Source organism: Pangasianodon hypophthalmus, chromosome 3 (genome assembly GCF_027358585.1).
Source record: "Pangasianodon hypophthalmus isolate fPanHyp1 chromosome 3, fPanHyp1.pri, whole genome shotgun sequence".
Taxonomy (NCBI): Eukaryota; Metazoa; Chordata; class Actinopteri; order Siluriformes; family Pangasiidae; genus Pangasianodon; species Pangasianodon hypophthalmus.
In genome coordinates, this window is record NC_069712.1 from 7,396,245 (window position 1) to 7,411,248 (window position 15,004).

Here is a 15,004-nt window from a genome sequence, read left to right on the forward strand (position 1 = left end):
TTTTGTTTTCTTCTTATTTTGCAAAGAGTATAATGATTTTTTTGTGATGATCGGACATGGCATTTATAAATCTCCACCACAATCCACAATCCACACACTCCACAAATAGTTAAATTAGTGAATAGTGAAACTCTGGAAGTGAAGACAGTTATGGGGTTGTCTAAAACTAGGTAGGTTAAACGACAGCAACCTTCTGAATGTGACGGTTTTTATTTATACCAAATACTGCTCAAAAAACTGTCTACTCAGTTAGTTGCCTTCTGACTGGACTGCATAAACAGTCATATGAAGTGATGACTTGTCATGATATTGAATGGGTATTAGTGAAGCAGGCCTAAATGAATTAGCCCCAAAGCACATGAAATCTACAGGGTGTTTCACTATCTGTAATCTCTTATATATAACAGTCACTGATAGCCTGCATGAATCTACAGTCTGGGCTAAAACGAAATCAGCCCCAGCCTCGATTTTCATTACATACTGCGTATTTTTACTTATAACCATTGGTGCTATTGTTCTAGGTTCCACAAAACCAAAAAAAAAAAAATTAAACGTCCAGTTTCAGACATTGGTAAACAGTAAATAAGTCAATGTGGATGGCAAAATTTAGCCTTATTAGGGGTTCAATCTGAAACCGTATTGTTTTATGTATTTTTTCCTTGAAAGACAGTTAGGGCTTCACTCTGCTAGTACATGTATACCACCCAGCCCTGTTCATACAGCTTAAAAATGAGGACTTCACACAGTGCTTAATGTAGACTATGAAAGAATCTTAATCATGTAACTTCAACCACAAAACCACACAAAAAGGCCGCAGGTGCAGTCTCATAATTGCTTGTCAGAACAAGCATGACACCGTTACTGACATGAGGAAAAACACACATATCTAGGCCATAATTATTCATTCACTGGTGCTCACGAGAAGCCTAAGCCTCCTGTTTATGCGTATAGATGGATGACTCAAATATTTCAGCAATTACTGAAATTCAGCAGTTGCTTCTAAGGTGTCACGAGAGTTGAAAAAAGCCAATTAAACTCTAATTGAGCTTAACAAACCTACAAGTCTGCTCTGACAGGCATGTGTAACTTAGCTCTATCAATTTTCTCCCATTTAAGTTAATAACAGAGTTCAATTAATTGAACAGAATGACGCAAATGAAAAATCAGATGTTCCCCAGAGCCGGGAGGAACGCCGCCGAAACTGCCAGGAGAAGAAAACAGGGCAGCGATAACAAGCTAAAACTGATATGCTGCTAAAACTTGCACACAGACCATTAGTCACAAGAGAGCTTTGATTATAGAGAATAATTAAAATTGAGACACAATGGCAATTAAAACTGTACGGTAAATTTAATCTGGGAGTGTTTTACGTCACATATTTATTCAATGAAACAGGTCTACTTGGCAAAATTTCAGTGATGAAAGAATACACAATGAGCTCGTTCCTTTTAATTCTTTGATTTGTTTTGCCCATTTTCTCTTTCCCTCCCTTAGCTCCAAAATGCAATTCTTCGCAGCAAGATCTCGGTGCAGCATCAGTAATAGATCCTAGCACAGGATAGCACCAGCAGTCCACAAGGCCAAGCATGAAGAAGGCTGTAATAAGGCTCTGAAGGCTTTGCGTCTCACCTACTAACGCTACCTTTCAAGGATTCATTACTGTTTCTTGCTCCCTAAATACCTCTTCAGCCCACTGACCTTTAATCCCTTCTAAAGATTTACAGATAAACCACCTCAGACAGGGAGATACCAGAGGAAAGCAGACAGACATGTCCAGAGCGTCACCCTAATCCTCACACACATATATCTGAAATACACAAGAGCTTCACATTTCCCAGGAGACCCCTGGGGCCTTCAGCTCTGCCGCAGTGATTGTGATTCGAGAAAGAGTGCTCTTTCTTTCTCACAGCAAGCTCCCTGTATCCATTCCTATCACAAAGTGTTATCTTCCTGGGAGAGTTTGCCTGCCTGAGCAATAATAAGGCGGTAATAAGGCGCTGGAGGTCCTGTGACTCTCATAAGGAGGAAAAACATGGAAAAAAGAAAATGCATAGAGCTACAAAAAAAAAAAAAAAAAAGAATCGCACCCACAGTCTTTATATCAGGAGAAAGCCGCCCATTAATTAATCAGCAATTAATACTTGCTGAATAATATACCCTGATCTGTGATGGTGTTGAATAATTGTCTCCAACAGCACCTCTGACAGTAGCTCCTGCTGCAAGGCAAATCACAGGTTTATATATTCAATGCTTTTATTGTTTCTTTAGTAACAGTTATAGAACTTGTATGACAGTCTATACACATAAAATGGTTCATAAATGTTATTTTACAAAGAATGGTGTTTTTTTTCTGTGATTAGATGTTTATTTAACATTTATAGAAGGAGTCTTTATAATAGTGCTTTATAACAGCGAGTACTTTTCCACCATGTGAAAGTCTTCAGGACAGGATGATGCACTTTCTGGTTTCTCAGTAAGATGAGAAACTTTAAGAAGGACAAAAAAAAAAAAAAAAAAAAAAAAAAAGGCTGGTGATGGAACAACTGATTATAGCTGCTATAACGTAAGTGATAACAGGAATAAGCTTGTTTAACAGAGATTCGCAACATAAATGGTTAAACGTACATGTTATAATAAGAGGAATAGAACACTTCAGGATATGCTGTTATAGGAAAATAATCAACTTCCAATTCTCATCATACCACCCATTATTGATTATTTTCCTGTAACAGCACCTCATCATGTTATATTCCTTGCATAACTGCATGTAACAATATAGGTATGAAGAGTAATCACAGTTTACCTAAAAAAAAAAAAAAAGGAGCTAATTAATAACACAAATTTCAAATTTCTATTTATTATATTTCTTCACTACATAAGGTATGTTGTGCCCTATATAACCAATAAAACTTCTTATGAAACCATAGAAAAAGTACAAAAAGCTATGTGGGTGGCAAGGAAATCGGTCCATTTTTTTTTAGACATCACCGAGCCTTGCTTTGGACACATCTACACTCAATTCCTCATCTCAGGAAGCTGAGCAGATGAACCTGGTTGAGCTGTAATAAGGCTCTGGAGGACCTAGAGGTCCTGGGTCTCTAAACTTTTCTCCTTGTTAAGCATTCACTACCATCTTCTGCTCTCCTGAAGCTCCCCAACCTCATGGTCTGCCTTTAAATAAACTCTACATGTCTAGGGATGAACCACCTAGAGTAGGTAGACACAAAGGACTGACCAATCACTTGGCTGAAAAAAGCTGTTGCATATTAAGGTACCATGGACTTCTGCATTGGTGAAAATCATGTCAATAGAGTATCAACTGGCCCATCTGCCATTTTTATTAGGGAAAAGAAAATACTTTTTTTGGTGATTTTTGGTGTATTCTTGAGTTCTAACTCTTAGTAGTGTACTCCAGTGTTAAAATACACAGGCAGGTCTGAGATAGAAATGTTCATCATTAAACCATAATGGACATTTAAAGTACTGTTGTCCAGAGACTGCAGAATTTCATACGACCGGTTGCCATATATACATATCTGTGCAGATCCGGAGAGTTACATATCATAGCTCTGTTTCCTCATGAAGGGAAAATGCATATGGTGACAATGAAATGCTTCCCTTCCTTGCATCAATGTTCACCTGCAGTCTCTCTGTGTGAGGAGCAGACAGCCTCATCTGCCACCTAGGACATCTCAAAATGTTATCTCTACTCAAGGCACGCTTGTCTGGTGGTACAATAATAAGGTCCTGAGTCTCTCTGCCACTGGTCCTCCTCCTCAGAAATTCATCACCAGCTCCTGCTGATCTACAGCTCCCTTAATCTCCTCTTCTGCCCTTTGGCATTTCATAACCTCTAAAAGTCGACAAACAACCTCAGACAGACAGACGCTAAAGGAAAGGAGATAGACGTGTGCAGCAGACTCGGCCTGATTTGCTCACACACACACACACACACACACACACACACACACAGACACACAGACACACAGACACACAGACACTCAGCAGTGTACCACATTTCCCAGGTGGCCCTGGGGCTCAAGGCAGCTGTGCAGCAGTGAGAGTGATCTGAGAAAATATCCCATCTTTTCTCTCAAGATCTTTCACATTATGAGCTTACTTGGCATTCGAAAATGGTTTTCTTTCACATCATATGGATGGCTGTGTACATGTGCGTCACTTACATGCGGAAGAGAGGGCACCAGGATGCACTATGGGAAGAAGGCAAGTCAGCAGAGGCAGTATGATGCTCTGGGCAATGTTCTGCTGGGAAACTTTGGGTCCTGGCATTCATTTGGATGTTATTTTGACATATATCACCTACCTAAACATTGCTGTAACCTGCAAAAATTGTTCAGCAATGGTTTGAGGAACATTACAAAGAGTTCAAGGTGTTGACTTGGCCTCCAAATACTCCAGATCTCAATCCGATCGAGCATCTGTGGGATGTGCTGGAAAAACCAGTCTGATCCATGGAGGCCCCACCTTGCAGACAGACGGGATATCCTTCAATGAGCCATGAGTGTCCAAGACCCTGTTGCTGGTTCACCAGTTGTCCTTCTTTGGACCACTTTTGGTAGGTACTAACCACTGCATACCGGGAACACCCCACAAGACCTGCCATTTTGGAGATGCTCTGACCCAGTAATCTAGCCATCACAATTTGGCCCTTGTCAAAGTCACTCAGATCCTTATGCTTGCCCATTTTTCCTGCTTCCAACACATCAACTTCAAGAACAGACTGTTCACTTGCTGCCTAACATACCCCACCCCTTGACAGGTGCCACTGTAACGAGTTAATCAGTGTTATTCACTTCACCTGTCAGTGGTTTTAATGTTATGGTTGATCAGTGTATGTATATATTTGTGTGTGTGTGTGTGTGTGTGTGTGTGTAAGTATACTATTTATATTGCCTCAAATGTTGCAACATCAACAGTAGTGCAACAATATGCGATGAAAACTGTATCGCAAAGACAATCACTAATATTTTATCACAAACCTTAACATTACAGATTTGTTCAGTTTATTTACTACATGTTCTATAAGTTGTTCTATCACTGATATTTTGCTCCATTTTACATTTCCTATGGAACCCAGGACCTACGTAAAAATCCACCATGTCATCCTCATGGAGGAAATATACAGTATACAGATTAGTACACAGTTTACTCCAGTATGCAGTTAAACACCAAATGGCTTCCTGTTCACTATACATGGTCACTACATAAAGCATAATATAATGATGTATAATCTATATAGTGCATTAAATGGCAAGTAAAACCCAATTTTTTCAACAGGTACAGAAAACGTGCCTGTTAAAAATGTATCATTTGACACTTTTCCCGTCCATACGTTTAATCAGAAGATAGACATGCCTTTCCTTCATCGAGCAACACAAGGGGAATTGAGCAAGTAAGTAGAACTACATTTTAATGGACGTGCATTACCTGGCCATACATAGAAGATTTAAATGTGGATTTTTTTTGTCTTTGCACCAGTAAATATGAAATTTTTTGCACAGTGTTCAGACAGATAAATTCATTCTGACGGCTGAATCATTACATAGAAATGCTTCTAATGATACAGGTCCAAACAATTTCAGCACTGTTTACCACTTAGAACACAGCAAAACATCAAAATATGCTACATAATCAAATATCCATTCAAACCATCCATGTTTACTTAGAAATTTAAATGATGCTGTTTAAAAAGGCATATATGCATCATTCAAACAATAAGCAGCAAACCCATTTCAAATCATTTCCACTGAATAAGGAGGAAAGAGAGATAATGATGAGAGCAGGAGTTCAAACCCTCCCACCTGCTGGCCTCAAACGACTACTGAATTTAACTCAATGTAGGTGGCTGTTGGAGCATTTAAATCTGGAAAAAAAAAAATGAACGTTCCATTTGCTGGGCATCAAACATCTGCAAACTCATTTCATTCCTATAAACAGTGACAGATTCTGAGCGTGTATGAAAACACAAGGTGCCTGTCATGAGAGAGTTTGTGGTTATGCCGCTCATCGAGGTGAGGTTCTCTAAATGCCTCATTAGTAAAGCTTGTTATTTTTCAAAACAGACCCAGAGTCGTCAAGACCAACAAAGCCTTATGTGGAAAAATGGAAAACTGGAGATGAAGAAAGCAAAACGCTTGATGTAGATTGAGCTTGAGTCGAATAACAATTGTATCTGGTATCGCAGATGGATACAATCAATCACGATGGCTATTAAACGGGACGTTTTAAATGCCAGAAAATGTGTTTGCTGCTTTATGGGCTTTTCACACAGCAAGTGACAAAACTTTCTCCACTCCTGTCTCTCTCCTCTTCTGACAAGAAAAGTCAGAATTCCACCTTGCGTCTCTCATGTAGTAACCATAGTGACAACAGTGTCTCAGTTAACGCTTGGCCAGTGAGGGCTGCACTGGTATTTTAAACCTACAGCCTACATTTTAAAGACATAAAACATTTGACCACAAATAAACCCAAAATCATTTGACAATCTTTGCATGTGTTTCAGAAAAATATGAACATATTTAAGGGAGCTGTCATGTGCGGTTAACAAAGGGTCCAAGTGTGTAAACTCAGAGGCAATCTAAAAATCATCTTTAAAGTTCGAAGTGGGAGTCAGAGCAAAGGCAGACTATATTAAACATGGATAATACATAAATCAGATATTAGTGAAACATGCCAGAGACAAAACCAGGAACTACAACTAGTAACAAAGAACAAGAAACATAGAAAAATGATGCTTGGAATGTACCGATACAGAAACGCACTGTATGACTTCGCAACAGGGTACAAACAGACAAACAACAGGGTGTAAACCGACAAACTAATCAAGGGTGAAACATAAAACAGGTGTACACAATCAGGTAAAACACCAATGACAGGACAGGGGCGGGGAAAAGGACCAAAACAGAAACAAAAGCAGATTGCAATGTAAACAAAACATATGAAGCAGGAAAGCACAACACATGCTGAGAGGGACAATTCGTGACAGGAGTGAACAATTTTTTTCACCTGCCAAGCATGTGGGTGTACGCGGGTGTGTTACTACACAAAAAGACAGACAGTGTCCTTAATGGTTCTAGCATCAGCACTCTAAAATGATAATTGTATAAAATTGAGTCCCCAGGCGCTGAGATTAGAACAGTGACTCCCACTAGTTCAACCTTTCAGGAACCCGGCAAACACTAAAACACAAACACAACATGTTTTCCTCTGTGTAGGTGGACTGGATTTGCTGACTAGCCACTGCTCACTTTGAAATATCTGTGAAAGTACTCAATGCTTCATGTCTGATTTTGTTGGACAGCAGGTCCTGGAGTGTTTCCTGTCAGAAAAGACTCATAGATCTGCTGCACAACTAAAAAAGTGGCATGGACATCTGCGGATGCTGGACATATATCTGCGTGGGAAAATATGAAAAGAAAAGGTGAAAAGAATATTGCATGTCTACTGTATTTCTCTGAATGAAAAGGGTGTTGCTGTTACTGAAAAATGAGACTTACACATAATACAGCAGTAGAGTAAGACATGGCTATACACAGTTGTGTTGGCAGAGTAGCTACACTCACTGGCCAGTTTATCAGGTTTAGGTAAATATAGTTGCTTTTGGTAGGTAGATAATTGCTGTCTGTAGCCTTGAGCTTCAGCTTTAGGGTCAGAGTCATGGAAGATATACAGTACTGTGAAAAAGTCTTAGGCACATGCAAAGAAATGCTGTAGAGTAAAGATGCCTTCAAAAATAATGAAATTAAATGTTTCTACATTTAAAAAATACTATAAAGAGCAGTAAACAGTAATAAATGAAACAAAGTCAATATTTGCTGTGACGATCCTTCGCTTTAAAAAAAATAGTAGTCTCGGGTACAATTTGTGCAGTTTTATAGGGAAGTGAGCTGTAAGTGTTACTGAGCATCTTGCAGAACCAGCCACAGTTCTTCTGCAGACTTTGACTGTCACACTTGCTTCTTATTTCTGCAGCGAAACCCAGCAGGCTTCATTATGCTTTTTTGTCTGAAAAGTGTCTCTTATGTAATCTGCTGCTTTCTTTACTGACATTCAAACATTTTTCTGTAACATTTAATTTTGTGCTGGAAAACTAATGTTTGGAAATCTAAAATGTTTTCGTACTGAATCAATAATGTAGAAGTTACAAAATAAAAATCTATAACAATGTTTGTACTAAAATAAAATAGGGTGCCTAAGACTTTTGCACAGTACTGTATTAATATTTAGATATAATTTTGCTGAAATTGTACTATAGAATTTTCTAAATTTACCATTTAGCATTGTTATTGCAGCTAGTGGTCAAATAACGAACCTGCAATAAGCACTAATAAAGGCTCTTTGGGGCAAGGATCACACTGCCCCATGCTTGGAAATTATATATATTTATATGCTTATATAAATAATTGGAACTAAATCTAAAAATTTCCACAAACAAAGGCAAGTACAGGTGCAGACAGTGTGTCTATGATGTACGTAACCATTTCTTTTGTAAAATACATTGTAAAAATTAGCAGAGGGAAAGTGAGCTTACGTAATGGACAGTGTTCATAACTCAGAAATGCGTATGCACCACAACACGGTGACCTTTTTTACCACGCAAAGTGGATTTTGGCATGTAGTTAGGTTCAAAAATGAGCTGAAATCTGCAACCCTGCTTAATGCTATGAGCTATTCTGGGTGTGCCTCGCTGGCGACGGGAAACACGCCTGCTCTAACAAACACAGCTGACTAAAGCTACGTCTAAAAACACTCAAAACGAGCTGCTAGACTGTATGCTGGATGACTGTATGTTGCTGACTCTCAACTGATTATTGCAGGGTATTGATAGCCTCTTAACATTATTTTGTTTGACGTTAATGTTATCCTGCCCCAACAAAATCTTTGGTCATGGGCCACTATTGACCTAGAGGCGATTTAGCACAGCAATGCCACCCGCTGTGCAATATAACGATGACAATATTGGAACATTTTGGAAAAATAAATAAAAGATACTGGATAATATATCGCTTGACATTGTGACCTACACTTAATCATACCATCAGTGAGAAATCCAGACTTTATGAATATGCAAATGTTAAACACCCCAATCCCCGCACTTCCTGACCCCATCCCCGGTTAACAGGTGTTACGTGGTGTGTATTACGTAATGACAGCCTGTCAAGTGTTCAATACCGACTGCAGCATTGGGAATTTTCACACTGTGATCAGTCTGGATGCTAAAATTCATTCCTATTACTGGATTTAATCATGTAAGAAGACATTTAAAGTTAAGGTTACTTTAAAGTGACTTTAAAGTGCCTTTCTTAAAGAATTAAAAAAAAAAAAAGTCAGAAAAATAATAACTGCCAGAACAGAGAGAAAAATGCTTGATTACTTTACCAGGCATTCACGTTAAGACTCTCCACCCTCAACAAAAGTGCGGCTGCTATATAAAGTTCTTTTTCACAACAAATAAAAAAGGATAACCACTGCTGTTTTATTCATGTGAGAACAGTTATATTGTGCTATATTATTATCATCTGCAGCTTCCCAGCTCTGGCTGCATATAACGAGATTTTCTTCATCTGAACCCACTGGGCAGTGAAGCTGAAAAGCACTGCTGTCTGATAAGGAGGAAAATATACTGTGGGGCTGTATTTGGAGCAGCATATTTGCAGAAAGATTCAAAAATATCAATGCGTGTACTGCTCTCAAAATTAAACTTGCTCTGATTTAAATCAGCAGGTAACTCTGAAGTCTCTGTACAGGAAACGTCAGACAGAGATCAGACACACCGCTCTATCTATCACTATACTGTTTCCTGTATTCGTTTCTTTTGGCATTGTGCGTTTCTCTATCGCTCTTGCCAGAGCTAACTTGTAGATAACATTTTCATGCCCACTGGCCCCAATTCGTCCTTTCCTCCAGTATCTACAGCAGATCTGCTTCTGAAATGATAATGGTAGGGACACAAACCGCCTGCACCTGCTGTCATGACCAATCCAGAGCGGAAGTGTCTCAAACAGAGATCTCTGCGGGTTCCCTGTGCCAGCCTGATTGCATTTTATTTCACGAATTCATGTAGTGAGGGAGGAAACTGGCAAAATGTAGTTACTCAGTGATTACAGAATAATAAAAAGCAGTCCGAAGAACACTAATGACAGCAGTAAAAACAACTATAATAATAATCATCATCAAAGAATAAAGAGCAAAATTAATCATTTTTTTCCCCACAAGACCATTTTCGAATATTGCTGCTCTATAATTACTGATTCTGTTTAATAGACATGTAAATCCAACGACAGAGATTACACTAAAACAATGACAGGAACACTCAGTTTATCAGCGTAATTAATTATTTTATTATTTCTTATCAGTTCTGTGCACCTCATTTTGGTTCACACTGCAACTGCCTATTTTCTCATGCTGCCACTGGAACGGGTTTATCACTCAGCAGTGTGCCTCCTATCTGGCGGCGTTGTGTGTGTGCGAGCGTGTGTGTTTCTGTGTGGTGCCGAAGCCGACCAGCTGCTGCCTGTCTGATGTGGAAGGACCCAGAGCCCCAGGCTCCAGTGTTCACACACACACACACGCACATACACACACACCACTGTGATTTCAGCAGCAGAAACAATGCAACAACACTGATAGAGTGAAACACACATCTGCTGGAACTCTGGCTGCGTATTCGGCACTTTCACTTCCAGCACTGTTATGAACATCCCCAGTTATTATAAACGTACATATAATCATACATAATCGAAAAACCTGTAAAATAAGTGCACACAAATTTCCCCAATGCTACTATTTATCAACTTCACCTTCGACTTACTATATGAATCATCGAACTCAGGTGTGTCGAATATTGTGAGCATAATATTTTATATTTTAAACATCAAAAGCTTTTATCATCATCACCACCATGAGAATAACAAAACAACGACAATACCAAACATGGACAACAACAACGTCAACAATGACCATACGGTCAAACAACAGCAATAATGACAATGATGACAAGAAGGACACCAACTATAACAATAACTATAACAAACTATGACAACAACCTCACAAACAAACAATGACAAACAACAATATTTACAGCAACAAAAAACAATGACAACCTTAACCATAAACAATGACAACAGCAACGATAAACACCAATGACAAACAAAAATGACAACAACAATCAACAATGAAAATAACATCAAACACCACAAAACAGACAAACAACATCAGTAGTGACAATGACAAAGACAATAACTACAACAATAACAACAAACAACTACAACGTCAGCAACAACACCACAACTGTAATCACGCTAACATTGACAATAACATCCAACTACGAAAACAACAACAGCAAACAAAAATGACAAAACAACAACAACACGGACACTGACAACAATGACAACAATGACAATAACAGTAACAACGACAAACAATGAGAGCAACAACGGCAGCAACCAGCAACGAAAACAACAATCACAAACAATAATTATGACAACAAAAACTAATTACGACAGCAGTAAAATGACAACAACAGAAACAATGGAAAAACAACAATGAAAACAACAACTGAAAATGAAAAACACCACAAACTATGACGACAACAATTATTATTATTATTATTGTTCAGATTTTTTAAATTCAGTTTAATTTTAGATAAAATAATAATAAAAAAAAAAAACCTGTGTGTGTGTGTGTGTGTGTGTGTGTCATATGCACATGATACATTATGAGCATATGACACACACGGATACATCAGGGACTGGTGTGTAGGCTCTCGTTTCTAAATGGCCAAAGCTAACTGATTCATCATGTGCGCCCACTTCACTGCTGTAAGACAATTTCATAAAGGAGACATGGAACAGTTCATACATTATTCCCAGCACTCGAATCTACACTCATTCCCATAAAAGTTTTTTTTTTAAAAATGGACCAGTGTTTGAACTCTCTTATCTTAAGTTCACATCATTTATACTTTTATCAATCATGATTTTGTCTATAGCACTGGCTACAACTCTATGCTTTAATTATGGCTGTTTTGCTTCGAAGCTTAGTTCTGCAGATGACATAAAGCACATGAACACATGAACACAGGACGCAGAATGGTTTAAAATTCACTGCCTTTAAACCTGTGGTGTTTTAGAAGCTCACAGAGTTTTGGCTCATCATGCATCTACCGGATCAGCATCGGGTGTCAGCTGATACTCAGAGCTTTGATCCTCTCAAACGTGGAAAAAAAGGATTGTTGCATTTCTAAATTCTGTAGTTTTAAGTTCTTTCTGTGTGTGTGTTTCTCATAGAGCTATGCTGATAGGCATTTAAAAAATCAGTAAGGACAAAATTTCCAATATGTACCACTGTTATTTTAGATATAGATATATGTATCAACTAAAAACTCAAAACTGATCACCATGCATAGATAGGTGGTAAAAATTATTACCCATTATCATTTACCATATAGTGAATATTAACATTAATATACACTATATGGCCTAAAGTATGTGGACTCCTAACCAAGTCAAGTTTTATTTGTCACATAGAGTTTACAGTGTTATACAGCGTATAATTCCTGCAGTGAATTTCTTAATTGCAATTTCCAAAACTGCACAACCATTACATTACAAAGAGCTAAGACACATAAAGCACAATCACACCCATATGTGCTTTGGGTGAGGAGGTCTGGAGCGCAGTTGGCATTGCTGTTCATCCCAAAGGTGTTCAGGGGGGTTGAGGTCAGGGCTCTGTGCAGGACACTCGAGTTCTTCCCCTCCAACCTTAACAAACCATGTCTTCATGGAGCTCACTTTGTGCACATGGGCATTGGGCCTCTTAGTTCCAGTGAAGGGAAATTGTAATGTTACAGTATACAAAGACATTCTATACAATTGTGTGCTTTGTGGAAACAGTTTGGACAAGGAGCACATATGGGTGTGATGGTCAGGTGTCCACAAACTTTTAGCCATATCGTGTATCAATATTAATATAATGCTATAACTGATGATCTCTGGCTCATTTTAACCCGAACTATCATCAAGTGAAAATAGTTGAGACTGTTTCTCTCAGAAATGGGTGATCTTATAGAAGAAAATGGTGTTACGATTTCCGTCTTTAAGTAAAACTAGTAGTGTAGATAATAGACAGCGTATAGAAACACTGCATTTCTCAATACAAAAGAAATTATACTAATGGATTTAACAGTCATTATGTACGTATAACCAGAGCTAAATCCATAGTTAGTTAGTTCTGCTCTGCTATCCCACAGGCTGGAGGTTGCTCCTGCTAAAGCTGATTGTGCTACACAATTTAACAGGTTTCTAACGGGAGTACATACTGAAGGCTTTCAGTGGTGTTAAGGAGAGTCTTGCACCTTTGTGAAGCTGAAAACATGCATTTTGTCATAATTTTAATGTTTTAAAGGTTTGAAGAAAGGAAGCAGTCTGTAGGTGATGGAAGTCACAGAGGAATGCCTAGTGATGTTTTATGCAAACACCTGTGAAGTTCAGGTGCTCCATTACATTTTAATGAGATGTGGGACTCATCTAGGTGGCAGACGTACACAGACGCGCACACAGACGCGCACACAGACGCGCACACAGACGCGCACACAGACGTGCACACAGACGCACACACAGAAACTTCGCTCCCTACCTTCAGTGGGGTTGACGCCAGCAGGCAGACTCTCCCAGTCAAGCGTCCATACTGGGCAGGGGTGTGGAGAGAAGATGGCCTCGATGCCATGCTCCTGAGGAATACACAAAAAATAAAGGAAATGGAGCGAGTGGGATTAGCATCATGCCTGCATCACTCCGTTCTTTCACTCCTACCATATTTCAGTCTGTTCCATCACTGTGGGTTCACTTACTTTTTCACACCAAGTTGTTGCCCACCAATGCCACTTTTCTCCAACGATGCCTACGGCCATTTATTTTTTTACACTCTCCTCTTGACACAGAGATCCTGACTTAATCAAAATTTAATTCCCTGCTTTAGCTTTTGGATCACATTCGCACAGCATGTAACACGGCCACTCGCCGAAAGTAGCTTGCTGTTAATTGGATGACAAATCACCATGCCCACATGCTGCTGGTGATTGTGAGATATTTCATTCCCAGGCCAATTATAACACAACTATGGTGTGGGTAACATGGAAGGCTGCACAATATATCGAAATGATCAAAATACTGCAAATGTAAATGTCACGATATGCATATCACAAGGGGTTTCCGATAACTGAATGATTTTAATACATCAAAAAATTACAAAAAGTCAAAGTTTCAGGGTGACGCAGATAGCAAAGTATGCTTTCTTTTCCTCAAAAGAACATGAAACATGTATGTATGTTGGTTATGTCATTTTCAGTTTTTAAAAGTATAAATATAATTTAAATTGATTTTACACTTAGAGCTTAGAGCATTATCATACCACATATCACATATCGCATTATTTAACAAGTTACGGCAGGTCGCATTTTTCTTAGGTATCGTGCAGCTAGTAACATGTCAATATGTGCAAGAAACAAAGTCTTAACTTTCTCCTTTTTGGGATTTATACACCCAGATAATCACACACACAAACACATACACACACACACACACACACACACTCTCAACTCTTACGAACAATGCACATAATCATGCAGATACAGGCCAAGATCTTCAGTTAATGTTCACATCAAACATCAAAATGAAGAAAAAAAAAAAAATGTCTTGGTGACTGACTCTGGCATTGTTGTTGGTGCCAGATGGACAGGTTTGAGTACCGAGCAACTCAAATAATCACTCTTTACAAGCGTGGGGAGCAGAAAAGCATCTCAGAATGCATAACATGTCAAACCCTGAGGTGGACGGGCTTCAGCAGCAGAAGACCACACTGGGTTCCACTGCTAGCAGGGTCAGAATTTGGCATCAGCAGCATGAATACATGGACTCAACCTGCTTTGTATCAACAGTTCAGGCTGCTGGTGGTGGTGTAATGATGTGAAGAATGTTTTCTCAGC

At 38.8% G+C, this 15,004-nt stretch overlaps 1 protein-coding gene across 2 annotated transcripts in view; it reads right to left on the reverse strand.

Annotated features, from left to right (window-relative positions):
• gstcd (glutathione S-transferase, C-terminal domain containing) overlaps positions 1–15,004 on the reverse strand; it is a 106,613-nt gene that overhangs the window by 67,668 nt on the left and 23,941 nt on the right. For both annotated transcript variants that reach the window (XM_034302824.2, XM_053232721.1), the window contains exon 5: positions 13,657–13,750. In XM_034302824.2, coding sequence (XP_034158715.2) covers positions 13,657–13,750 — 94 coding nt within the window. The remainder of the gene's footprint in view (positions 1–13,656; positions 13,751–15,004) is intronic.